Raw genomic sequence first — 26,967 nt, forward strand, 5'->3', positions numbered from 1 at the left:
TTTCTTGTACCATATATTTAATGAGTGCCTCCTCGGTGCCCAGCAGAATAGGGCATTGGCAGATGTCTCCTGTAACTTTAATGTGGAGATTTTTCGTTTAAACCCAGAAATACAAATTATGTCAGTTAAGGCTTGAGATATCTCAAGGTTCTCCCCAGCTTCACTTACGCACTTATAAATATATGTTTTGGGGCCTTCCTTCCAATTACTGATTCCTCAGGTCTTCAGGGGAGTAGATCTACATACATGTATATGTATTATGTATATACACATGTGTATGTGTATGTATATGTATATATATACGAAGGTCTGACGAATTAAGTTCGTGAACTTTCCACTGTGTAAGTGCATGTATATGTGTACGTATGTGTATGTAAACATATACGTATATGTAGATGCATTTTTTTCATTAGCACCAATTTATCCTGAGTGATTAGTGTCTTCCTTAAATGTGCTTCTAAAACTATACCAGAACATAGGATCCTAACCAAGGAATAAAATCCAGGTAATCATGGGGACCTTAAATGAGTCTGAATGGTGGGGTAGGGGTCTCAGCAAATACTAGCCATCCCCAGCACTTAACTGTAGTCTGAGTAGCAATAAAGATTTCATCAGGTACAATCGATTGAACTGGGTTGACACCATTTAGCCTGCTGCATTCTCTGAAAGAAAACCTCTCAATCTCCAGGGTGGAGCCTGGGTGAAATGGAACCAGGTCTCATTTAGATGTTCCTGCCAAGGATAAGCACTGGAGACTTGTTAGAATTCAAGCCCCCAGTTCCATCACATTTGTGGTCTCCCTGTGGTGCCAGACGGAACTGTTGATGCAGAGATGACCATTTCACCAGGGCTCACATTGAAGTGAATGCAGTGTGACCAGCCAGTCAAGGGCACAATTACGGAAGAGGAGACAATGAGCAGGGGCCCAGTAATGCTTCACTACAGTGGGAGCAGCCATATTCTACCCCTTGCCTAAAAAATGCAAGTTGGCAAAGTTTGCCCGAGTCCTTCAGAAGATTCCAAGTCCTTTGTGAGGCATTATAGTGACTCCACAAACATCACTGGGGTCTCCACTCACTTCTAGCATCCCATCCTATATAAAACTGGGCTGGCCTTTATGCACATAGGGAGGGAGAGAGAGAGAGAGAGTTTTAAGATGTCACTTTTTGGATCTCACACTGGACTTTTTAAAATCAATAATACAGATGATTATATTTGAGCATCCTGCAGACAACGCAACTCTGACATCTATATTATTCAGCATTGACAAGGGCTTACCTAATATTTTAAAGAAACAACCAAATGGCGACCTAGCTGACCTGAGCTCTAGCCCTCTACGAGGTCAGTGCCTCAAAGAAATACTTTCATGAAGTGTCTTAAGGTTGGGTTCCCCCAGAGGCAGGCTGTGAGAGATTTGAGTGCAAGTATTAGGCTGGTGCAAAAGTAACTGTGGTTTTTGCAATTCTTTTTAACCTTTTAAACCGCAATTACGCTTGCACCAACCTCATAGTTTATTTAGGTGGCAATCCCAGGAAAGACCAACAGCAGTTGTGAGGGAAGTAAGACAGGGAAATTCACCTTACCAAGAAAGTTACCAGTGGCAGCTACGGGGCTCAATGCCATTGGGAAGTGGGAGACAGGGTAGAACCTGCCTCAGAGTCACCGTACCCAAGTTGTGAGGGATATGAGTCACTGCCTACTAACTGCCATCAATCGTTTCTGGAAAAATACCACCACACTGAAATAATAGATAGCAACAAAAAGTCAAAGAAACAATGGAGATACAGTCCTACCAGAAAACCAGAGATAGAATGATAGGAAATTCTCATGTATCAATAATCACCCTAAGTGTAAACAGACTGAATTCACCAATAAAAAGACACAGAGTAGCAGATTGGATCAAAAAAGTAAACCCAACCATATGCTGTCTCCAAGAGACACATCTCAGCTACAAAGACAAACACAGACTCAAAGGGAAAGAGTGGAAATTAACACGCCAAGCAAATGATATTCAGAGAAAATTAGGTGTAGTCATACTGATATCAGATGAATCAGACTTAGGGATAATAAAGGTAACAAGAGACAAAGATGGACATTTCATAATGATAAAGGGGACTATACAACAAGAAGGCATAACAGTCATCAATATTATGCCCCCAATCAGGGAGCACAGAAATATACCCAGCAACTACTAACAGAACTAAAGGGAGAAATTTAACAAAACACAATTATACTAGGGGACCTAAATACATCATTGACAGCTATGGATAGATCATCCAAAAAGAAAAAAAAAAGACATAGCAGCCCTAAATTATACATTAGATGAAATGGACATAATTGACATTTATAGAGCACTTCATCCTAAAACATCAGACTATACATTTTTTCTAGTGTACATGGAACATTCTCAAGGGTAGACCATATAGTGGGACATAAAACTAGCCTCAGCAAATTTAAGAAGATTGAAATTATACCAAGCATATGTTCCGATCACAAGGCTTTAAAATTGGATATCAACTGCAAAAAGAAAGCCGGAAAAACCACAAATATGTGGCAAGTAAACAACATACTTTTAAAGAACGACTGGGTCAAAGAAGAAACAAGAGGAGAGAGCAAAAGATACAGAGAAACAAATGAGAATGAAAATACATGCTATCAAAATTTTGGGGATGCAGTGAAAGCAGTTTTAAAAGGGAAATTTATATCATTACAGGCCTATCTCAAGAAACGAAAAATCCCAGATAAATAACCTCAAGTTACATCTTAAAAGAAAAAAAGAAAGAAAGAAAAATGACGGGATAAACATGAACTCCTCGGCACCTCCTGTCTTCCTACAGATAAGAGCTCTGAGAGCTAGAGAGAGCCCTCAGGCAGAACGGCAGGAGTCAGGGGCTGGAAGCCAGTAGGCCTGCATGCACGTAATGGTATAAGCACATGAAACCCAGCTCCTTTTTTTTTTTTTTCCAGGAGAGGTGGAAGGATCTAGTTTTTAAAACTATATGGTATAAAATTAGGTTAAATTTCTGTTATCTACCAAACTGAAGTGGAAAACATTTCCCCAGCACCCATCTTTAGCTAAGGAGAGGAAAGGAGCAGGGGTTGTAATATTTGCATCTCCAAATGAACTTAGGTTCGCTGGCATTTAATATATTAGGTTGGTGCAAAAGTAATTGCAGTTTTTGCATTTCTTTTTAACCTTTTAAACCACAATTACTTTTGCACCAAACCTAATGCAATTAGAGCCATACCAACGAAAGCATTTCTCTTTTTGCCATTCTGCCAGGAAACTCAGAACGAGAGCCATTTGAGGTTGGTGACGTCATCGGATGCAAATGTTAACGCAAATGTAACTCTCTCATCCCACCAAATATTCTCCTTCACGCATTCTTACCCTGCTCCTAAATTATTAATATTTCGTTTTCCTTTAATTACTATTATTTAGACCTGCTTGCTTTCAGAAATAGTTTGATGTCGTTTACAAAACTGCACGTGAAAAAGCATACATTTCTTTTCTCAAATTTTGTGTTAATGAAATATTTAGTATCCAGCCACCTGGTTACTAGTCTGTCTCTTTAATGAGCTGTGCGTCAGAACTGTAAGATTACCTGAGAATTTCAGCACAGAAAACAGATCCAAAATCAGCAAAATTCACTACCCCATTATCTAGCTGGTGTTCGACACTGGGCAGGTAAGGCGTGTGAGTCTCAATTCTTAGCATACTCTTGGTATCCACCCATTCTCACTCGTCACCAAAATCAAGGAAGCAATTTGTGGCAGAATTTTGGTTCTGTTTGGAAAAGGCATGACCTTTTTCACTGGGGCTTTGTTCATTCTGGAATCCTGACTTAACACGAGACCAACACCCAGAGACGAAACACCGCTGGATGGACTCCCTCTGTTCCTTGTTTTCCTGTTCCACTTACGTGTGAGTTTGGCACTTCTGAACCAAACCAAACATCTTTTACTCCCACAAGGGTCTTCCCCAACCAGGAATAATGACGCCAAAACCTTTCTTATCCCTTTCCAGCCAATAGCATTCTGCTCCCCTGATGTTTTTATCCAGCCCCCAGCTGGTGTGAAAGAGACAGTATCCATGCGAAATTATGCTTGGATTGCACACACTGCTATTTATTCATCCGACAGCAATTTGGAGCCTGAGGCTTACAATTAGCTATTTGATCTTAATCAGTATTGTCCTTGCCCCCGGGTACACTGGGTCTTTTGGACACCGCTTTTCCGGAGTTTAGATGGCCTAGTTAGACAGTTGAAACTGCCTGTGCTGAAGACACAGGTCAACTTTGAAAAATCTTCAGAAACTCTTAGTCGTTTTACTTTTGTCCACAGTCACCCAGATGCATCCTCATTGGGTAGAGTAGATGTGTAACCTATGTACCTGGTAGAAATTTCATTACCCTCTACCGAGGGGAGCTGCTCGATTATGGCCTTCTTGGGGCTTCCCCAGTTCTCAGGTTTCTGAGTCAGCTCCTGGGGCTGTGGTGGGGGGTGGGTACTAACACTAAATTACTGGGGACCATGCCCCCCTGTGGTGTCGATAGTCAACCTTTCAAAATATAAGCAACGCTCACCATGAAAATGGCCTGAACTGAACAATTCTGCTCTGTTTAGCCTTGAGAATAAAGAGAACGACCTTGCTGGAGACTCCCGAGGTGCTGGGCACATCTGAGTGCTGGGAGATGAGTAATTCTCACTGCCCACTTAGTAATGCTTGTCAGCACCATCACCATACGCCTCACTAGAGGAAGTTGTAGCCAGACACTAAATGACACGTGGCATTCTCCTCTGCGCTTGAGAAAGGCTACGATTGGAACTGTTTTGTGGTTCTGCCAAATAGAAGAAAAAATATATACTGTAGAGCCCTGCCTCACTTCCTCTGGTACCTAACAGACACTCAGAAACTTTGGCTGGATGAATCTGTAAAGCAGGGAAGGGAATGATACCTACCCCATGGGCTGTTGTGACAATTAAATAAGATAATGTCACATAAAGCATAGAGCCTGGCTGAGAGTGAGAACAGAGAACAATAACTACTGCTGTTGTTCATATTTGGATACCAACAAGAATGCTTTGCGTTTTGCAAAGAGCAAATGTCCATCTTCCGAAGTAGCGTGAGACAGCAAACGTCCCACAAGGCAGAAGCATTTAATGAAAAGTGAGGGCTCCACAGTCTTTGTCAAGGGGCTGGAGTCAGTCTTGGGTTCATGCTGGCAGGGATGTTTTCCATCAGACGTTAACTCTGCTTTGCTCTCGTGTTCTCCTGTTTCCACCCTCTTCCCTCTTCCCTCAGGTGGGCATAAAGCCCATCCCAGCACTAACAGATTACCTCTTAACCCAGAACCAAACTAAAATCTGCCTGCTGCAGTAAATCCTGCCTCAGTGACCCCATCTGCAAAGGAATAGCCAAGAGGACTCTGATAAGGAGCCAGCAGGTGGAAGCCCCTTCTCAGTAACACAATGGTGGGTGTGGTCCTTTCCATTCCATGCTCTCAGAGACAGTCAGGCTGGATCGTTGATTAGGTGGTCTCTCCTGTCCTCTTGTTATTTGGCTGGAATGCTGTCCATAACCCAAATAATTGCTGACTAGCAAAATGTACCCCTTATGTGCCAACCTCCGAGCATCTTACCCTGAATGAGACATAGCAATGCTTGGGTTCAGAGGCCAGGGGCCCATGGAGCCCAGCAGTATGAAGGCTAAAATGTTGCTTGGTCTATGTAGACTCAGGCTCACCCAACAAGGGAGTGATCCAAATGAAACTTTCCCCCTGAATTATAAAAACAAATAAACCCCTTGACAACCATAGAAGGGCAGCTTCCACTGTGTTCAGTGACAGCTTTTGCTGTTCAGATCTAAAGCCTAATGGGATGGCATCCCTCTAAGTGCGCCGAAAAGGATGTCAGACATTCATTTCCATGCTAGGGAGAGAGAGGAGGCGGGAGGCTCAGGTGGAAGGAGGTGTGTGAGAAGGCAGCCATCGCGAGCTGATGGTCTTCCGGGTCTCCTCAATCCCTGAAGGCTCTGAGCTCTCAAGTGCTTGAGGCTAACTAACAACTGTGGATTCCCCAGGAGTCTTTTCCATGGGATTATCCCTATCGTCCCCATCCCCTGCAAGCTTAATTGCTCATTCTCTTTTTTGTCCTGTCTCTCTAATAAAATATGTTAAGTGACACTCTGGAGCCCCGGTTTCCTCTACGACCACCAGGGGATGGGCATACAGCCCAACACAGGTTAAATGAGTGACTACTGAAAAACCCCATGAGAAAAAGGGAGGCTGACCAGGTGATGACGTTTGGGCAACCTGCTCTGGAGTTTCGCCATTACTCCACTTCTCATTTCTAATAGCTCCCTCGCTAGGCTGTCCCAGCTACAAAGGTTTCCCATCCATCATGCCCAACGTGGGTGTCTTCTCGTGGGATCCAGAATTCTTTTATGACAATGACCTTGGCAGTGTCTACTTGCCCTTTTAAAACCAGATCTTTCTCGCCCGTTTGCAGGTGCAGTGGTGGCAATACTTAGTGTCTGGCAATGATTTGGGAAGAGCAGCTCACAGGGAAAACTCAGAAACTCGTGGAATAATTTTCTCCAGCCCTGGAACCCTAAAACAGGTTTGATGGAGTCGTCCAGCTTGTAGAAGCTAGCACTGTTGCCCTAACCCCTTACCTGGAGAATCTCCTGCTTTCTGCCAAACGTTTCAATGGCCGTAACAGGGGAGCCAGAAGTAGTAAAAAGAATAACGGTCCTATTATTCAACTCAGTGCCTTATGTGGATTATTTCATTCCATCCCCACAAACATCCTGAGGCATGTTTGGTACTATTTTTCTGAACTTTATAAATGGGGAAACTGAGGCTCTTGGAAGTTAAATGACTTGTTCAAGATCACCTGGCTGGTAAATTGCAGGCTCAGAGTTAAACCAAGCTCTTTCTGACCCCAGGTCCAAGCTCGTCCCCCTACTATGGACAAAGGCGCACCTATCTTCTACATATTAAGGAGAAGATGGGACTCTAGAACAAAAACAATTCCATTTTGACAATGCCCCAACTTAGAACAATTTGTGTTAATGTCACCAAGTCCCCAGCGTATTATTTATCTGTGATGGGAGAGGTGATTGCAACCCACTGGGGGTCTCAGCACAGTCTCATAGCATCAGAGTGAACGTTTCCATGAAAACCACCAAGTTCCCTAATCACTTATTCTGCTGAGAAGCACGGGTCGTCTCTTTGAAGCTAAAGTATAAAGTGTGCCTCTCATCCTGGGCTCTTTTCTTCCCAGCCCTTGGGACAGGCTAGAAACCTTCTGAGGCTCCAAAATCCCAATGAGTCCAGATTCACCATTTTTCTTTAATTGGTGGAAGCCGATTTGTTGCGTTCAAAGGCACATCAGAGCCTGCAGGGTAAGCATTATGTCCCAAGATTTAGCCCGTTTCATCGTCCTTCATTAGCATGCAGGGGGAAAGCCCGGCATGGTCAACTGGGCCAAAGGAACAAAGGCAACATGGAAACTGGAGCAGGGAAATGAATCCCTCCCTCTCCACTTTTTCAAAACAACATTCTGACCACATACTCGAGAACTTATTTTGTCCTTGTGTTCCAGACAAAGAAACAGGAAACTTCAGAGGGAAAAAGGGGCCCCAGTTTCTTACCCGATGGCCCAAGGAGGTTGGGGTCACTGAGGGTGCTGGCTTGGCCCTTTAACGGCTGAAGGGGGCTACTCCCCTTTTTTTGCTCTCGGAGGCGGTACCTGGGAGCAGGGGAAAGTTGTTCTTTCTTGGGAAACAACTAAAAGGGGAAGCCTGAGGGAGCAGCACTTAAAAACTGTACTTGGGGCTCTCACACCCTCTCACCGACTGAACTAGGGCAACCCATGCTGATTGTTTCTTACTCTTTCTCTAATACCCCACGGAGTCTGAACGAGAATGTCCCCTCAGCCCCACGGAATTCCTCTGAAAATCATCCATTTCCAGCTTGACCCTAGTTTCTGACATGCAAGTTCTAATGCTGATGTGGAGGACAGGTATTGACCACGGCTTATTTTGTAAACTGGTAAAACTTTGCAGTGACCACTTCGGCAACTGCTCTCAAAAGTTTAAATAGTACGTGTACCCTCAACAACTTGCAATCTAGCTTACAAAAATACTTCTACGTGTGAACCATGAAATATACATTAGGATAGTCATTGCAGCTCTTGTGATAGAAAAAATTCAACATGATAACAAGTCCACCTTGCAGAATTGGATGCATATATGATTGTATATACGTGCATACAATGGAATATGCAGCCATCATTTCTTCAAATGAGGATGACCAATGTGGACTGACCTGGAAAAAACATCCATGATACGAGAACTGAAAATAACAAGTTGAAAAACTGTATGTATATTTCAATCCACTTTTTTTAAAAAATACAGTTTCTCAACTTTGGCATGACTGACCATTGAGCTGGATAGTTCTTTATTGTGGGGGCTGCCCTGCAGGATGTTTAGCCGTTTCCCCGACCTCTACCCACCACATGCCAGCAGCACCCGGCCCCTGCAATTACAACAACAGTGTTCCCAGACAGTGCCAAAAGCTCCGTGGGGGCAGGAGTTGGGGACGAAACGGCCCCCAGTGAAGCACTGATAGCTTTAAAAAAATGACATATAAACAACCTCGGTGTGCACACCATAGAAAAAAGTCTGGAAGGATACTCACTACATTGTTAACTGCTGGGAACCTGGATTGGTCAGAAAGAGACAATGCTCTCTTTTTATTTTATATTCCTCTGTGCTGTTTGATTATTTTAACGAGTATATATTTCTCCTGTAATTAAGTAGAAAATCTATTTCTATTTCATTCCCACTCACAAACATACACAAACACCAAGAAAATAAAGAGAATAGCTTATGTCAAGAGACAGTCAGGAGGCTCTCTCTTTTCTTCTTAGGTTACTTTTTTTTTTTAAATTTTCAATTACAGTTGACATTCAATAGTATTTTATATTAGTTTCACGTGTACAGTTTCAGGTTAGACATTTATCTAAGTTATGAAGTGATCCCCTTAATAAGTCTCGTACCCACCTGGCACTATACATAGTTATTCCAATAGTATTGATTATATTCGCTATGCTGTACTTTACATTACCAAGGATTCTCTTTGGAAAAGAGCAAAGGGTGGGCCTTACCTGAGAAGGGAAGTCCTTTGAGAGGACACGCTAATGAGACATGAGGGTATAATCAGAGCATATCAATTGATCATATCCAGTCTCACCAAGCCCCGTGGTGAGAACTGTGTCTGAGAGACTGTGAACAAAGTGAGGAATGTGAATTCTAGCTTCTAGTTTTGAATTGTTGAATTGGATGGGGACCAGTGCATTGCACTCCATGCTTTAAACCTTTCTTCTGCTAAAAGGAACATCTACCTTCCCACAGACTTTAGGAGGACAGATCCTTAGAGCAGTGGCTATGGAGGAGATTCTCCTAGGATCAGATTTGGTGCTACATAAATAAAAGATGGAATTCTCATTAATATTTGCTTTAAATTTTTTAAAGCTATTTTTTTAAACAAGTGCTTAGTCCAATTTGGGTATTTCAGAGTTCGGAGAATCCCAGAATGTTTTGGTTTCTTCTTAATTTTGAAAGTATTTCCCTCAGGAAGATTTTTATAGTTCATTGATATACTCATGAGGAAAACAATACAGCTTTTTTTTCCCTTCTTTTTTGTTTTTATAGATGATAAGGCTGCTTTGGAAAATGATTGAGGTTTGTTGAGAAATTACAAGGTAATTTCTTGTAATTACCTTGTAATTACAAAAAAAAGCCACAGCTAATTTTTGTGATGTTTTCCCTATTGAGTTGGAACTCATGCCAAATTTCCTAGAAGGAAAACAAACCTAAATCTTATAGAAAATAATCAAATATTTGGACGCCACATTGATGCCAGCAAATGACATATCAGATATCTACTAGCAATATCTTCACCCAGTTACAACTACAGGGGACTGAGGGAATTACGGGTTTTGAACAACATTTTGAAAAGTGGCTAGGAAGAATTCTCGTGTCCATCTATGCTGGTGTTTTTGAGACTAAAAGTGACTTGAGACAGTTGGAGAATCAACTTATGAATCAGTTCATAATGACATATTTTACAATCTTTTTCATTGTATTTGTTTTGTTTTTCTGGAAAGAATAACAATGCTGAGAAGTCAATTTTGGGCTGATAAGCTACTCAGAAATGTTCTAGTCACAACTTTTGGACTAATTTCTTTTACCTCCCTGATTTGACCCAGGTTCTTCAAGGCATTTTAGCTTAATTCATGATGTTTTCCCTCTATCCAACTTTACCTCTTATTTGTCAAAGCCCTAATATTGTGCAGTTACTTCATCAAGAAATTAAGCCTCCTCTTTTTTTGTTTCCTCCTCTGATTCTAAAGAGTAAAGCTCAGGATTTGCCATTGTCAAGACTCCAGCATCACTCTATAAACACATTTTTGAAACAAAGAGAAAGCAAACTTTCTCTTCTCTGCCCGGCACACAACACAGCAGGCTCAAACGAGGCGGGACCACAACATAGAGCATCATTTTCTAAGCATCTGGCATGATTTGCACTCCAGTCAGCAGTGACAAACCAAAGCAAAGGCTGCTTTTAGCAGAACACAATGGCACACGCAGGGACACACTATTGAAATCCTGGCTTCCATCGGGATCACTTATAAGGAAAGTCATGAAATTACTGGAAAACTGTATGAACTTGATAAAATGCTGTCAGCTCATGCCCCTCACAGGAAGGTCCCATAGTACCTGTGCACACTCATCAGAGTGATGGCAGCAGACACCGTTGGTGCTATGCCCTCGGATGCCTGTTCGTCCTTTCTGTGCGCCCTTTTCCTCCCCCTGCCCAAGTTCTGTTGTTTCCCTCTCAGTGGCCTGCACCTACCACCTCTTCGGCTGCTCCAGGGCTGCTGGAAGCACTGGGCCCTCATGCATAGAAAATAACACGTCCTCCTATTCACCCAGGGCAACCCATAGTCAATCACTCATGACAGTGGAGGCATGAAAGGCCAGTCCCCTTGCTTTAAAGCCAGACACTCTCTGAGATATGATTCACATTCCATGTCTCAATGCTGGTTAACACTGAGGCTGGGGTTTTGCCTGAAATCTCACTTTGGCTTCCTTCTCGTCCCAGCCCAGCTTCCTCATTCCCTTACCAGCTTCTCCTGGAAGCTTAATATGTCACCTGCACACACTTTCGCGTCTCAGGGTCCGCTTTGGGGAACCCTGCCAAGGCCATTCTCTGCCGTCCTTTGCTTTTCCCCTAAATGTTGATTCTTGTTCTTCTGTGCATCTCTCTGCACGCTGACAGTTGTAGTCCGTTACACCTGCTTTAGGTCTTACGCTTCTGTGAGGACACATGCCATGCCTAGGCTCATGGTTACCAGAGACCCTGGATAGATGATTTCTGACCACAGTGTTTAAGTCTGTCTCCCAAAGGCACAGTCGGGGCACCACACACTTGAGCTGGACAGTCCTGGCACCACCACATGCCATGGTCAGCGTGTACTCTTCCCAAGGACAGATACCCTGTCAGATATATGCTTACACTCAGCAAGTGTCTCTCCTTCTATGGCCAAAGTTTGTATCTACTATCACAAGAATCCCATCTTCCCGCTCAAGAACGTGAATTAGAAACTCCGGCTTGCGTTGGAGTGAGTCATTTCTTTGAGTTAGTTTCCTCTTATTTCTGCTATCTGGTTGAGCCCAGGCAACTAACAGCTACCGGCGTTCTGTGTTTGACTTCTGTCTGCAAAAACTGAAGAACTTGGGTGATTCAGTGGGACAGCCAGGATATGGCTTAGGCAGGACACGGTGGGGCACTTGGGTGATGACAGCCGAAGGAGAGCTGTCCTAGAGACTGATGGCTATGGAACTCCATAGTTGGAGGATTTCTTTCCTCTCTGACTCCTTTATTCTGCACCACCTTCCATGGCCCCATCTCATTCCAGGCCTGGTCCAGAACCACTAGAGAATCATGGAGCTTGGCTCACTAATTAAGGATAAGCTCCTTCAGAGGAAAATAAGATACGCTTTTTTCTGCCTTCCCATCGAACCCAGTACACAGAGGTCCCTCAGTAAATGTTGGTTGGTTTCTCAGTGACTCACTTCACCTGGTTCCATATTCACAGGATGATCATGAAATTTGTCATCCAATTCAGGACACTTTTGAGGATGAAAGAGTGTGCTATCAATCAATATGCCCAGACAAAATGCGTACCTTGGGAACGTCCCTGGGACCTGGGGATCGTGGTCACACTACCTAAGTACCATCCTCGATGCAGAGCGTCAGACTGCATACCACCATCCTGCAGTCTATAAACGCTGCTGAGGAGCATAACTCCAAATCAGGTCTTGGGACAGACAGGGGTTCAGACTCTGAGCCACAGGAGTTTACGACGGTGGCCTTCTCCTGTGAGCCTTTCTCAATGTTTTTGAACTCTGAATTATTCGGGCCATGTCTTTTTCAGAGATGTCTGCAGCAGGTGAAGGCTGGGAATGCAATGGGCAAACCTGGATAGTACCAGACATCCTGACTCAGAGGTGGCCCTGCCTTCCTGAGGTCCACCCAATGGGAGTGTCCACTTATGTCCCATCTTGGACACACCATCCCAGACACCAAGAAACGACATCCCCAGTAAGCTCCCAAAGCCCTCCCCACACCAGCCCCAGGTGACACCTTAACTCCCCCTTCCGAGGCATACTCACAGTTTTCACAGCGCTGCCCGGTGTAGCCTGCCAGGCAAGCACACTTGTAAGACCCGGTTTGGTCAAGGAGACAAGTGCCATCATGGAAACAAGGGGACGAGGAACATGCTATAAGACAAAAGGCAATTTATCTCAGTACCATTGTGTAGTGAGCCCATTGCTTTAAGTCTAGTGTCTTACCCAGAGCCTTTCCCTTGTACATTAGTCTGCTTGCGATTTTGTTTACTCCTTTTATTGAATTCACGCTACCATTGTTTGAGAATACCTAAAACAGGTGCTCATTAACTGTCAACTGCTGCTGATGTTATTTGATATTTTCAAAGGCCCCAGACATATGAGCTTAACACCTACAGTCGGAAGAGGCTAAGACCGACACAAACAGGCACACCCCATGACTAACGCAGAAGTACGCTTTCACCCACCCACAGGGACTCCAGGGGAGAGACGCAGCCTTGGCTGGCTTTAGATTGTCTTTTTCAAGGACGCTCGGCGTCCTGGGTTCTGGTGGAAAGGAAGTGGAAGATGACACTGTTGAAAATGTACCTCGAAAATTTCCAAACACACATACTACATACAGTGTGCCCTTGAGATGTGGAGAGTTCTGGGCTCAAATGTGGTGGGGAAACACGACTGGTGTTAAATGATAATTAACCAGATTTCTCTCCTGCAGCACTTCTCAGAATGTTCCATGCTCTAATGTGCATTCTGAATTGCTAAGAAGGCTCATAATATTCTACCTTTCCCAAGCAGATTTAACCTCAAAACCTGCATTTTACTGAGTGTCTTGGGGAGCATTTTTCTACAGAAAACACGTTTGGAAGCAGTGGTCTGCTTCCAAAATCCTACGTTCATTCACCCCGGAGTAGAAATATATCGCTCAACCCACTTGGACAAGCCTATATTGAGTCCTTGCTCTGTGTAAGGCACTGGAAAAATACAAGACGAACAGAGGGCCGACTCACCGGATCACAGCTTTTTGAAGAAAAAAGTATATAATGACTATAACCTGAAGCATAATTCAGTTAGTGTCGGGAAAGAGAAAAAAGTGTTACAAGATGGCCAAAAAAGGGCAAAGCCACAGGCCGTTGGAACAAGAGAAAGGGTTTGGCAGAGGAGGGGAAATCTGATAGGCCCTGGAATTTGGGATTTGATGGGGGAGGAGGGGGACTTTAGCCACAGGGAATGACTTGAGCACAGTGGACAGTCCGGATGCTTGAGGAACAGGAAGTGCTACCGTCTACTTGACAACACAGACCAGTGCTTCCCAGTGTTCTCCAGGGGAGGGGGAGGTGCCCACTTTAGAGGAGGAAGAGACCCTCTTACCCTCCCCTCGGTCACAGGGTCACAAGCTGGTGAGCCACCGCTGCTTCCACCTGGCTCCCCTGACAGCCAGCTCTCCAGACTGCCATCAACACACACAGACGTATCTCAAGGGTGACCTGCTAGCCTCAGCTGCAAGAGCCTCAGGGTACCAGTAAGGGGTGAGGATTCAGCCTCAGGCCGACCACCCCACAGCAGCAAAGCATCTAGAACTGACAAGCCAGGCTCAGGCCCAGCACAGCCCCCAGGGGCTGCCCTCAAAGGAGGCTGGGACACAGATGATAATGAGTAACTGCTGAGAGCTTACTGGGAACATTCTAAGGGAGGGGCCGGTTGGGGGAGGGGGTTCTCTGCTGGTCTCGCTGAAAGGACAGGGCTGAAGAAAGACTGATGCTGCTGCCACCCACCTCCCTCCCAGAGGCATTTTTTGCATCATACCCTCCATAAGGAAGCCTTAATGATCAACCTGCCATTTCAATTTTTTTTAATTCCGTATTTAAATAAATGGAACTTTAAACCTGAGCTTTTTATTTGCAAAACCTGATGCAATCCAATCCCAGACCAATGAGAGATGGGTGATTCCTTAGGACTGAGCACTTGCTCCGTTTGCTCAAATCCTACTTCCTAACATGAAGAGGGCAGGGGCGAAAGTCAGGCTTAGAGTTTCTCCTGAAGTAAGCAGCATTACCTTTGTAGTTTAAAACTTTGATTACCTATTTTACGTACAATCTGCATGCCTGCCTCCTTGCCATGACCGAGGGAGGGCATGCCTGGTGTAGGGCAGCTATTGGGTGCTTCCTGTGTCCCAGACACTGGGTGCAGCTCTTCATCTCCCTGCCTCCCAGAGCCCCTTAATGGAGCAAGATCTATAGTTATTCTTTTTCTCACCGATTAGGCCCAGAGATGGAAGAATTTACCCCGGATCACATGGCTTAATCAGCCAGAGACACAAAGCAAATCCTAACCATGAGAGGCCCCCTATGGTGAGCTCTGGAGCCAAACTGCTTGTGTATCATAAATTTCTGGTTCCACTCCCACAGCTGTGTGACCTTGGACAAATGACTCAGCCTTTCTGTGCTCTAGCATTTGTACACGGGAGATAAGAATTCCTAGTTTTGGTTCTGGGGAGCGTTTCTGAAATATACCTTGCCATTTCTCTCCTTCTCAATGTTTAAGTTCTTCTGAGAACCCAGCACACTGGGCTTTAATAAGGCTGAGCAGAGACGGGGGTGACACACAGGAAGGAGATGTTTGTCTGGAGTGCAGCCACAAAACGCTACATTTGTCTCTGGGGCCGTTACCTGTGATCTCCTCAAAAACGGCATGGAAGCCATCAAAATTCTTGGAGCCATCAGAATGGAAGAGGACGTGGAGCGAGGAGCCCGTGCTGCGGATGGGAGCCGGCCGCTCGTTGCCACAGAAACGCTTGATGATTTGGCCATCGCTGCCGTCTCCGTCACGGACCTCAACATAGTCATACTGGCACATGTAGTCAAACTCCAGGCTCAACATGACAAACCTGTGGGTGGAGAGGGTGACAGCAGGAAATAGGTGGACCCGGGATAGTCCTGAGACCCCCAGGCAAATTCAAGGCCAGATGCTGAACAGGTCTCTGGAAGGGTGGTGCCATTAGACTGATCTGATAGGAAAATGGTCCTGGAGGACTTGAGGTCAGATGAATTTCTTTTAGTGGAGAGGGGTGTGTACGTATAGTGTGTGTGTGTGAGTGTGTGTGTGTGTCCGTGCGTGTGTACATGCACGCGTGCAGTGTGTGTCCAGGGACGGGGGTGCCATATTCCATTCGGAGAATCTCTACACATGCTGGCTCCTCTTCCAGAGGCACTTTCCCTCCCAGTCTGCATGGTTGGTTACTTCCTATCCTCAGGCCTCAGCTTAAATATTCCCTCCTCAAAGAGGCTTCCCTGACAACTCTATCTAAAGGAGAGCCCTGGTTTTCTTCCTAACGTGTATGCACACTTTTATTTCTCATTTTTCTCTCTGTGACATGTGTGTATGTGAGCACATCCCTGTCTCCTCCATGAGACTGCAAATTTCTTGAGGGGAGAGGGAACATCTGTCTTATTCCACTGTGCCTAATACAGTGTCTGGCATACAGAGATGCAAAGTTCATGTTGTTGAGTAAATGACTGAATAGATACTATATTGTAATTTTGCAGTTGGAGAATGGAAAAAGCATATGCTGTCTCGCAAAACTTAGTAAAGGAAAAAAACTCTGCACACTCCTCTGTTTGATGGAAAGATCAGAAGGTAATTATCTTCTTGGTAATAATAATTCTTGCCCTAAAGAGTGGAAAGAGTAGCACCATATCAGAATTTCAGAATTGGCAGAGAGCTGATACATCTGTGATTACTTAAAAGGGGTCTTGGGTTTGGAAATACTGGGATACATGACATCAAAAAAGCAGAAATGATCCAAAGCGCCCAATTCCAAGAAACAAGAAAGGAGGTCGCCATGTGCTGGGGACCAGAGAGGAACAGCTTTTTTTCAGAAGATTCCAAAGGGAATGCCTGTATATCAAGTTCACAAAATGTATATTTGTATCATCTCCCTCACATCCCGGAGCAGTTGGAATAGACAGAAAAGCTCAGAACTGCCCCCTGAAAAGTTAGGACTAGGGCTATTTCTACCACCTTAGGTAAAAAGTTCCAGCGCCAGTCTTGGAGAACACCGGAACAAAGTAACAATCAATGTATTCTAAATGCTTTTAAACACAGTGTCACCAGTGTCTATTTTACAAAAATATCTTTTGATCAAAAAATCTTTTGTAGAGGAGTGTAAGTCCTATTAATCATTCTTTGATTAACATCTAAGGACCCGACGTCTTGTCAAGATGCCATCACTAACTCGCGGCGAGCCTTGACCTATCAGCTCCTTCTCTGGGCTTTGGTATCTCGTCTGTAAAGGGGAGGGAGGGGGACGAGGCCACCCCCAGCTTTTCCTGAATTTTAATATTAAGCTATTGCAACTTGAATTCAACCTGTTTGTGGCAGGCCTGCGCTGTTCTTGGTGCTGAAAGCACAGTGGTGACCCAACTAGAGCCAGTGCCTGCCCTCATGGAGATGAGCTCTGATCTGGCGGACAGACAGTACGCAAGGAAACCAGACAACGAAGTAATCTCAGAAAGTGTTAAGTGTTATGAAGAAAATAAGAGCATAAGGAATGACTGGGAAGGGTAAGCTTTTTACACAACATGGTCCAGGAAGCCGTCTCTGTGGACATGATATGTGGGCAGACACTTAAATGATGGAATTAAGGCAGCCAAGCGAAGGTCACAGGGCGGCGTGGTGCAAGCAGAGGACTCTGAAAGTACAAAGGCCCTGCAGCAGCAAGGAGCTCGGCATGTGTGAAGAACTGAAAGAAGGCCAAGGATGCTGCAAGGTGGTGAAGGAAGGAGAGGGCGGTATAGATTGAGGTCAGCGAGGAGAGCAGGAGCCAGGTCCCACATGAGAAGTTCGGATTTAACACCAGATTGACAGGACGCACAGGAAGGCTTCAACAACAGAACGACTTGATTTAGGATTGTAAAAGATCACTCCAGTCACTCTGAGGAGAGCAGCTTACAGAGCTGGCAAGGGTGGAGGCAAGGAAGCCAGTTAGGAAGCCATGAGAGAATCCAGGTAAGAGATGGTGGCATCTTAAGGTAAAATGGTGGCAGTAGAGACAGATGTGGATTGACTTGAGGTTATTTTACAAAATTCGATTTCGCGGTAGCCTGGCTGTGGTGGGTGATGGACAAGGGGCAACAGGAATGACAGCTCAGCTTTTGGGCTGAACATTGTACATATGCTTCAGGGTGCGTCCATCATTATTATTCTCCCTGGATAGCAGGTCCAGGTGTGACTAGAGGAAAACAAATCTATTTCCAAGCCTCCCTAAGACCTTCTCCTAGGCAGGTGATATGTTTCTCAATCCCTCTGCCATTTTGGATTTTTGTTTTTGAGGGGGGAGGGGGGATTCACGTTGCATCCTGGATCTTGGAGAAGCTCTTCAGAGACCCAAGGGGACCATTTGGCCTGGTCCCTGAGTTGCTGAAATACTAACATGTGACAACACCTTCCCTTGTCATCCCTGGCAGACCTAGCCTGCATCCACTAAACAGAACAGCATGGCCCCTCACTTGTGCCTTGAGCTATCCTTCCTCTGGGAAAGTCCAATGAACAAGCCTCACTCCCAACCCCAGGTCCTCAGGAAGTGGGAACACCAGCTCCCGAGGGCCAGTTTTGATGAGGAGGATAGAGAAGGGGACCTGCTTTGCTGGATCTTTCCAATGCCGGGTACAGTACTGTCCCTCCTGGAGGGCAGAGCCATTCACGGTACCGGCCAGCAAGTGGCAACCTCCTGGTGTACTGATCCATCCAGAACATACTTATTGAACGCTTGTGCCCAAGAAGGTTAGAGATTTCCATCACTACCAACCTTCCTACTGGTTAGAAAATGGAAGAGCTAAGTGGGCAATGCCCCTAGAAACCCCGGGAGGGGGGGAGGTAGTGAGTCACTCTGCCTCCCTAGAGAGTAAAAGGAGAGGAATTTTCCAAGAGAGAAAAGATACACTAAAGGAGGAAGCAGTTCTTACAGCATTTATTTATGCGACAAGTACCCATCAAGCACCTATGGTGAGTGTGTGCCATGCACTGTTCCAGGTACTAGGACACGGCAGTTAACAGTTCTCACAAAACAGGACTCTCTTGTATTATTTATCTATAGTTACAGTACAACCAGGTCTATACTTTGGACGCTGGCATGAATGAAACATTTGTGAGGGTCCCAGAGGTCCACAGAAGAAACAACCTGTCTTCCACACAAGTGAGCGAATTGGTTCGTTCATTGCATGGGCGGTGGTTGTTTTCTGAGAAGAGCAGTGAAAGGAGCCGTGAGGAGTATAAACCCCAGTCCCGAGTGTAAACTCTATGAATGGCCGACCTGCCCCTTTTATTTCTTCACTTCCCTCCCACAGAACCCAGCCCAGTACTGGTGAATAGAAAGACTTAATAAAGATTTATGGATGGGGGGATTGCTCTCTGTATGTTGGGTCAAAACAATCGGAGCCCCACTGTTCTAGGGCAGTATATGACGAGCATTTCACTCACTCTGGTTTTGACCAGGCCTTATTCCACTTGCAATCACTGAGTGGTAAAGAAAAAAGGCTCCAATACACATTTTCTGCCCTTAAGGACAAAGTACTGATGGTTAGCGCTGAGTCACCAGGATCCAGGACCCTCGGTCCTGCTACTGTTTTCTTCTAACCTCAGACTCCCTAAGCCTGACCCCAGCCCCTTACCTTAGCTGGATGATAAACCCAGGTTTGGCGTGAATGGTCCATTCGCAGTGAGCATTTAGGGGGTAGCTCTCCAACAAAATCTGTCCCTTCGAGGCTCGCAGAACCTGGCCACATCCTGAGAAGAGAAGATTGGGGCATGAAAACTGGAGTTAACAGGAAAGAGATGGTAGAAAGTCTCCAACAGCCTTTGAGCTCATCCCACACCCTTGCGAACAGAACGGAGAAGGAAATTTCTCAAGCAGCTGGCAATGTGCTAGGCAGTTGGCACAGGTTAATTCCTTTACTCCCCCCCATAGCTTGAGAAGGGAAGTGGTATCATTCCAGTTTTCCAGCTGGGAAAATGGAGAACCAGAGAGTTCAATAAATAACTGGCCTAGCGACCAAGTGACAGAGCAGAGATTCAAACCTAACTGTGTCTGAAAGTCAAGTTCAAGCCACTCTATCGTCTTGCGTCTCCAGGATGGACTGCCACGTGACAGACAGTCTGCTGCCTCCACCTTAAAAGGCTCAGCAAGCAGACCTTCCCTGGTGCTCTATACAGGACACTGTGGCCTTTGTGTAGAGTCTACATCTTGGGTCTGTGTTCCCTGTACATTCTCTACCCTACAAACATAACTCCAAAGCAATATTTCCCTGAACCCCCTCCATCCAGTTGGAAAATGTACATGTTTGTTCTATGAGCAATTATGTAATTGCCTCTCTAACGCATGATAGTGGAAGGGAAACATGGTCTCCAACCAGTTGGACTGGATTAGTGGGTTTCTTTTTTTTTTTCTAGCTTCCAACCCTTTTTCCTTAAACAAACTCTTATGGAGACCAATTAAAACATGGGTCCACGAGGGGTTCTTGGTTGAAGCAGAAACAGGGTCCCAAAGCCCTCCATCTTCACTATCACCTTGGTCCCGAGTTACTTACAAGGAATCCCTAAGATTTGAGGGATTGAGTCATCAATCCCTGGACTGAGTAGTCATTAAATGATATCATATTAAACATGATACAATTTATATCAAAGCACAGGTATGTAAGATGCACCCTAGTTTTACAAAAGAGTTTGGGGGAAATGTCTTGAATTGGTTTTATACAAAAAAAATTTATCTGGGCCATGTAAATACATGATATTCTGGGCAATCTCTGATCCATGGGCCTAAACCAGCCCACTGCCTGTTTTTACAGATAAAGTTTTATTGGAACAGAGCCATGCCCTTCTTTTAAGCATTGTCTATGGTTGCTTTCAAGCTAATAACAGCAGAGTTGAGTAGTAGCAAGAAGAGGCAGTACGACCCATAAAAATGAAAAAATTACCACCTGCCTCTTTTCAGAAAATCTTTATCTAACCCTGTTTTATACAGAAATCCAGTTTGACATCATAAACTCTGGTTATGCAGTTATATTCAATAGCACTGCCCCTCTCCCCCAAAGAAAGGTATAAATTCCCATTGCTGAAAAGAGAAGTATTTATATCAGTGGATACTGCTCCACGGCAAGATGATGAGGGTAACATTTCTACAGTATTTGGAAAAGAGCTCAAACTCTGCTTTTGATAAGCTGTGAGGTCTGAAGCTTGTTACTGTCGTGAAAACGATTGCTACGCTGCACAGGTCATTTCTTCACTAGGATGTTTATTGCTGTTGCCCTTCTCTGCCAATGAGAAGCACTGTCCACCATTTTCCATTTGGGGCTCTTGTCTAGGGCCAGCCTCCATCATCCCTCTCTCTCTGCAATCCCAGCCTCTTAGACTGGTCTCCTAGCATCCATCCTTGTGCCGCAATAGACAATTCTGCACACAGCAGCCAAAGCCAACTTTTACAGAAATCAATGAGGTCACATTACTCTTGATTCCACCCTCCAAAAGCTGTCCATTGTGCAAACACCTTCCTACGGCGCTCACTGCCCTGCCTCACTGACTGCCCAGACCTACTCTCCGCCCGTCTCCACTGCTACTCATCTGCTTGCTTATTTATGCTGCTCCAGCCCCCTGGCCTCCTTCCTGTTTCCAACGCCGGGCCTCACACTTGCTGTCCCCCAAGCCTAGAAGGTGCGTCTCCTTCCACATCGCCTTCCTTTGGAGATTAAGCTCACCTGCCACCCCTTCAAAGAGGCCTTCCTTGACCACGAGCTAAAACAGACCTTCACGTTTCTATGGTCACGGTCATTACTCGATTGTGTTTTCTTCGTAACACATATCACTATGGGAAACCATCTAGCTGATTTGCTTAGACCCTTTGGCAGAGCTGGGACTTTTCCTAGCTTGTACACCTAGAATGGAACCTGGTATGTCACAGGTACTCAGTCAGTAGGTGTTGAATGAACGAATGATGATATTATTTACAGGCCAGGCACTGGCTAAACGATTAACAAACATTCTCTCATTTAATCCCCACCAGACACCTAGGAGAAGAACTTTTTATCTCTCCATTTCCTGCATGCAGAACACCAAAGATGGGAAAAGTTAGAAGACTTGAAGTCAGAAGATCATAAGTCATGGTTTCGGCTGTAAAGCCTTGGTGAGGAATGGAGATTTAGCTTTATCTGCACTGGCTGTGTGGCCCTGGGCAAGTTACTTCCTTTCTCAGAACCTCAGTAAATCTGAGTCCAACAGGAGTAAAATTGGCACCTACTTCAAATGGTTTTGTGAGACTTGAATCCGATTACTCCCGGAAAGACCTCAGCAGAAAAATCAGTAAATGTTAGCAGGTGCTAGCGGGTGGCAGGGCAGGAACTTGGTCTTGGAACTGTCTAGTGCCGATGCTGGGTCTTGGCTGGTACACTAAACGGTCTGAATGGCTTCCTGACACAGTCCTTTCCCACCTCACTTTGAAGCAGCAGGATTTTTCCACAAGCACACCCCCACCCCCCAAAAAAAGACACTGACTCTTTGCCACTCCCTACTTTTTGGAGTGCACGTTCCTTCTTCCGGCACACCTCACACTCCTCACCGCCCCCATCCGCCCATCTGCTGCCCGGCTACGGAAATGATACATTGGGTGTGAGAGACAAAAAAAGAAATCTTCCTGCACAGCCTGCACCCCTCAGAGACTGGCAGCTTCCCAGCCTGCAAGGTGTTAAATCTCAGCTTCCCCAGTAAACCTCCTGCGGGGACCCCAAGTTAGAACCAGCAGCAAATGCTGCTAGCCTGCTTCCACTTTCTTTCCTGCATACGGAAGCTGGAATCAGACAGCAGTGTGACTGGGCCCCCTCTCATGTGTATGGGGAGCCGGTGCCCATCCCCAGTCAGGTCTCCTTGGCAAGACCATCCAGGCGTCAGCCAGCCTCAGGATCTCATGCCGTCTCTGGGGGGCGCAGAGCCCCCATCCAGGCGCCAGCCCATGGCCATGGGAGATGCTACACCACTTGTTCCTACAGACCCAGGAGCTGTCCTTCAGAAGTAGCCAGGATTCCAAAACATGTGCGACATCTCGGTTCTTCAAGATGTTTTCTTTCTCACTCTGGAAGGGAGGGCAGAGTTGGCCCCAAGATGGGGGACAAGTTCCAACCAACCAGAGACAAAGAGGTCACTTCTCAGAAATGTGCTCGGGGGAAGGGTATTAGGCACAGCAGAGGAGGAAGGAGCCCCACTCCCTCCCCCCATCAAGGGACCCCCTTCAGCTCCGTTTCCACTCATTCTCTCCTGCAGGCGTTGGCGGGTGTGAGTGCAGGGCGGACTAACTGCACCTTCTGTCTAGGGCAGAACAGTGAACACAGCTGAGTGTCCCCGCCAAGGAAGTACTGCTGGCCAACCAAGCAGGTGGTCCTGAATCTGAAAGCCCGGGGCAGGCAACTGGCGGAAGACGTGCTCAGATTCCCTCACAATGCCTTGCTGCAGGGAAAAGTGTGTGTGTGTGTGTGTGTGTGTGTGTGTGTGTGTGTGTGTGTGTGTGGTGTGGTATGTGTGGAGGAGAATTTGCTAGCGAAGCCAGACTGTCCCCTGGGTTCTTAAATGTTGGCCTCATCTCCAACCCACCCACCCTTCCCCAGTGCTATAAGCCAAAACAAGCGAAATAGCTGAATAGACCCTGCTTCCACAGAACTGAAAGGAAACCTTACTAACTTCTAAACTAGTAAAAGCTGGAAGGTTCCCAACAAAATTGAACACCCGCAGCATTGAGACAAAAGTCTTATCTCCAGCAAGAGTGGGAGGGTGGGGAGACAGGAGAGAGACACAACATCCTTCTGAGAAGTGGTTGGATTTTCTTTTTTTTCTCTGTAATCTTTCCTCTCAGGGAAAAAAAAATGTACTACAGAAAGCATCCAGACAGAGAGAGGCATTAGCATTTTCTTTCCTCCTTCAAAGATGCCTCACGAGGCAGGACTCACAGTGGTTTAGGGGCAGCCCGTGAAGCCAGACTGGGTCTGCATCTCAGAGCCTTCTACGAGCTGTGTGAGCCCAGACAAGCTCTCCAGGCATTCTAAGCTGAGGCTTCTTCATTTGGAAATGAGAACAAAATAGCACTTATGACTATTTGTTGTTATTTTCTTATTTGTTTTAAGGATTAAATGAGAGAGATGCTATATCTAAAGTGCCTAGCAGAGTGCCTGGTACATTACAATGTTCAAGAAATGGCAACTCATGTTATTTCTCTTGAGTCTTGTCTGGATCTGAGACAGTGTTTGAGCACAAGAATCACAGGAGACAGCCCAAGTTCTGACCACTGCTCCAGGGCTCCTAAGAGCCCCATAACATCCATCATTGGCTAGAGCCCTAAACCCATTATTCCCAGGAGCCCAGACAGTGATGGCAGAACAAAAGCCTGGGTGACGACTTGGGAATGACCCATGTACTAGGCCTGGAGCTGGAAGAAAGCTCAAACCTTCCATGAGGTTTGGTTCATCCTAACAGGACCTGCGAGGCCCTCAGGCACTCAGACAGAGGACCTCAAGTGCCTCTCACATCAAGAGGTGACTTCGTATGGAGGATGGAGATGGGGCTCTGGGGCCCAGCCTCTGAATTCGCATCTTGCCTCTGCCACTTACAAGCTGCTTGACAGTTGAAAAGTTACTTAACCCCTCTGTGCCTCAGTGTCCTCACCTGTAAAATGGCTGCAAGGAGGATTAATGCGTTAGTACATGAAGGTACTGAGAACAATGCCTGACTCATAACGAGTGCTAAATGATGGCTTTTGTCAGGGGCTCAGGTCCTCATCAGCAACAAATAGATGTCTACATAGCTCACTCTGTAAATTGGCTTATAATCCCAATCCATTTGATACTTTATAATGATTGTTTATTTAATCTGTGGCCTCCCCACGACACAGTTCTGTGAGAGCAGGAAAGTTGTCTGTCTCGCTCACATGTTTATAGGCATTCAGCGCTCAATTAATTGTTAACTGAATGAATAACTAACCGAATGAATCAAACATCTCCCTGCCCAATCAAACCATTTTTAAGGCCTCCTCTCTATACCAAATGGCCTGTCCCCATTTGAAACAGTTGTCCAGCAAGAATAGCACCCACCACTTTGTTGCAGAAAGTCCTTCCTCCCCAGTATCAACAGGGTCTTTACAACAAACACACTGAGAACACCCTGCCAATCCAACTCAAAAGACAGGGTCTGGAGGGGGTAGCACAAATAACTTAGCTTGCTGGATACTTTTGGCCTTTTTTCTCTGTGCTTCTGATTTCTATTATTAAATCTGTGTTTAAGTTCCCTGATCCTTCCTTCTGCCGTGACCAATGGTCTGTTAATTCCCTCCAACGCATTTAAAAAAAATTTTCAGATAGTGTCTTTCAGTTCTGGGAGTTCTGCTTGGGTTTTTATTTATTTTTTAACGCTTTTCAAATCTATCCTGAAATTTCTCATCTCTTCTTCCATTAAACGAGGTCTGACAATTAAGTTCGTGAACTTGTTGCAATGAGGTAGCTAACCTTTTTTATATGTTATATATATATATATATATATATATATATATATATATATATATCAGAGGGATTATTCATTATGAATTTGTACCAACTGGACAAACAGTTAACCAAGTTTACTATTTGGAAGTGCTGAAAATGCTGCGTGAAAAAGTTAGACGACCTGAACTTCTCGCCAACAATTCATGGCTCTTGCATCACGACAGTGCACCAGCTCACACGGCACTGTCTGTGAGGGAGTTTTTAGCCAGGAAACAAATAACTGTATTGGGACACCCTCCCTAATCACCTGATCGGGCCACCAATGACTTCTTTCTTTACCCAAAGATAAAAAAAATATTGAAAGGAAGACATTTTGATGACATTCAGGACATCAAGGGTAATACGATGACAGCTCTGATGGCCATTCCAGAAAAAGAGTTCCAACATTGCTTTGAAGGGTGGACTAGGCGCTGGTGTTGGTGCATAGCTTCCCAAGGGGAGTACTTCAAAGGTGACCATAGTGATATTCAGCAATGAGGTATGCAGCACTTTTTCTAGGACTATTTCACGAACTTAATTATCTGACCTCGTATTCACCTGTTCCTATAGATCTTTTAATATAGTTACTTTAAAGTTATTTAAAAGTCCTTATCTGAAAATTCCAATATCTGATCATGCAAGGTCTGTGTCTCTTGACTTGTTTTTCTGACTGTAGATCCTACTCTCTTACTTCTTTACAACTGGGAAATATACTTTTTTCTTTTGATTGGTAATATCCTTTCCTCTATTAGGCAGGCGGGATGAGGTTCAATCTGATTGGATTAGGTTTATCCAATCAGAAATTAAGCTGGTTTATGGCAGGACTGAGGCTATAATCCTAGAAGGGTCTTCAAATTCAAGGATGAGGAACCTAATACAATCTATCTTTGATTTTCAACACTTCCCTGCTGCCCCAATTCCTGCACCTCTATAACTGCAAGAATGGAAAACTGTGAGCCTATGTGACTGCAAGACTTTGAAATTACAAGTTTCTGAAACTGCAAAACTACAATATCCAAAGATCTTCTGCTTTCCAAATTTTGCCCCAGCCTCTGCTTGCTCAGCAAAATTTCATTTAAGAGACTACTTGGTGGAAAGGATTGCCTTTGCTTTGGGGTCTCCTTTAGATATAAGTTCAACAGGCCGACCCCCACGTTCCTCACAATTCTGGCTGGCTCCCCCTCCTTCTCTGGCAGGCTCACCCTTTCACCTGCCCTGCCCCCAACTTCAGTAGTAGCTTGACGTGAAACCTTCTGGATCACTTGCTCACACAGAGAGAACTCATTCCTCTGGAGTGTAGATTTTTTTTTCAGCTTTTGTAGTCACAGATACTTTATGGCTTTAAAGAAAATTGTAAATTTTCTTTGATTCATCAAGTGATTTGTTGCTATTTGAGCAGGAAGGGAGTCTTTTTCATGGCCTTCTACACCCTAACCAGAAGCTACGCGATGACTGATGAGCTCTTTGACAACATAAAATCTTCAGGAAAGGTTCAAACATGAATTCCCCAGAGTCAAAGAGCTTCAGCACATAAAAATATAAAGTGCTATTTACCATATAATACTTGCTTATCCTGGGAAGATTACCTCCTTATGTCCAGTATATATTTTCTTGTCTCTTAGGGAATTCTGCTTTATTAGTTTTCCTCTCTGGCCCTACATTGATTTCCTTCCCAAAAAAGGAAAAAGAAAAGTTCAATTTATGGCTCTGGTTTAGTAATAA

General features: G+C 45.0%; 1 protein-coding gene across 4 annotated transcripts in view; it reads right to left on the minus strand.

Annotated features, from left to right (window-relative positions):
* PAMR1 (peptidase domain containing associated with muscle regeneration 1) overlaps window positions 1-26,967 on the minus strand; it is a 150,587-nt gene that overhangs the window by 23,169 nt on the left and 100,451 nt on the right. For all 4 annotated transcript variants that reach the window (XM_074336210.1, XM_019738561.2, XM_019738556.2 and 1 more), the window contains 3 exons: window positions 19,369-19,483; window positions 15,370-15,587; window positions 12,749-12,856 (listed from right to left, as the gene is read on the minus strand). In XM_074336210.1, coding sequence (XP_074192311.1) covers window positions 12,749-12,856; window positions 15,370-15,587; window positions 19,369-19,483 — 441 coding nt within the window. The remainder of the gene's footprint in view (window positions 1-12,748; window positions 12,857-15,369; window positions 15,588-19,368; window positions 19,484-26,967) is intronic.

The sequence above is a fragment of the Rhinolophus sinicus genome, linkage group LG06 (assembly GCF_036562045.2).
Source record: "Rhinolophus sinicus isolate RSC01 linkage group LG06, ASM3656204v1, whole genome shotgun sequence".
Classification (NCBI taxonomy): Eukaryota; Metazoa; Chordata; class Mammalia; order Chiroptera; family Rhinolophidae; genus Rhinolophus; species Rhinolophus sinicus.